Here is a 1,049-nt window from a genome sequence, read left to right on the forward strand (position 1 = left end):
CAACTTTCCTCCTTGTAATTGTGATGCTTTATCTGCAGGCTCACAGTGACAGGATCAGTGTGCTGAGACTCACTGACAGCACCATCATCTCAGCCTCCTATGACCGGACAGTGAAGCTGTGGAACAGAGACACCAAGAATCAGGTACTCTACAAACTCCACAAAACAATCTGGTCATAGATTATGTTTGTCTCCTTATCACATTCTTGCTAACTTACTGTGTTTACAGTGTTTTTGCAGCTGAAAACAGTACCCAGCAAATACATTTTACAGTTATCTCTACTAGTAAATTACAGTCTCTAGTTGTGAGGTGTGTTAAATCTTTTAACTTAATTTCCTGAATAGGAATAAATTGATTTATGCCTCAGCTTTCCCCTACAAATACAACATTTGATATTTTCCCCTATACCAATGATGCGTTTTGACATTTGATTATATATATGAATTAAGACCTAGTTTGACAACCATTAGAATAGTTTCTGGGTTTTTCCAAGAGTAGCAGCAAAGTTGTAAGATTCCTGGCTTTATATTGTAAAAATTGTGAGATTAATTGTCAAATTATTTTAACTTCTCTTAAAGCAAGGATGATTTTCTTCACCCTGTCTCCTTTTCTTTCTGCAGGTGGGCTTGTTTGTGTGTGGAGGTCCTGTTCTGATCTTGGAGGTGAATCCACAAAGACCCACTGAGCTGGTCTGCAGTGACGGAGAAAGAAAGCTCTACTTCCTCTCTTGGAGAGAGTAATTCTCTCTGCGTTACACTCTAAGCTTTAGGAATTCAGGATAGTTTGTAACAAGTCACAACACCAAGCAAAGACCAATAGGATTGCTTTCATTTTGGCGTCGAATGTACAATAAATTCATGTGAAGAAAAAAGAAACTGAAATGTTTACCTAGCCACATTTGACCTACCTTTAATTTAGATGGAGAAACTTGCAAACATGACAAGCAAGGTTAATAAAAAAATAAAATGTTAGTTTACGTTTGTGAAAGATCTCTTTAATTAAAAATTCAAGCAGAAGAAGAGAAAAATGTGTTTGCGTCTTTTTTTAAA

The 1,049-nt window shown here is 36.5% G+C and overlaps 1 protein-coding gene across 1 annotated transcript; it reads left to right on the forward strand.

Annotated features, from left to right (window-relative positions):
- Positions 1 to 17: 17 nt before the first annotated feature.
- On the forward strand, positions 18 to 998 carry LOC102193454 (telomerase protein component 1-like). Its single transcript, XM_005728988.1, has 2 exons — positions 18 to 143; positions 621 to 998. The coding sequence occupies exons 1-2, from the start codon at positions 24 to 26 to the stop codon at positions 738 to 740; spliced, it is 240 nt and encodes a 79-aa protein (XP_005729045.1). The 5' UTR covers positions 18 to 23; the 3' UTR covers positions 741 to 998.
- The last annotated feature ends 51 nt before the right edge of the window (positions 999 to 1,049 follow it).

The sequence above is a fragment of the Pundamilia nyererei genome, unplaced genomic scaffold (assembly GCF_000239375.1).
Source record: "Pundamilia nyererei isolate P.nyererei 1_Seehausen unplaced genomic scaffold, PunNye1.0 scaffold00031, whole genome shotgun sequence".
Lineage (NCBI taxonomy): Eukaryota > Metazoa > Chordata > Actinopteri > Cichliformes > Cichlidae > Pundamilia > Pundamilia nyererei.

Coding starts and splice junctions, on each gene's coding strand:
- LOC102193454 (XM_005728988.1), top strand. CDS start 24: ATGCTTTATCTGCAGGCTCACAGTGACAGGATCAGTGTGCTGAGACTC. Junction 144..620: donor ACAGAGACACCAAGAATCAG/GTACTCTACAAA, acceptor TTCTTTCTGCAG/GTGGGCTTGTTTGTGTGTGG.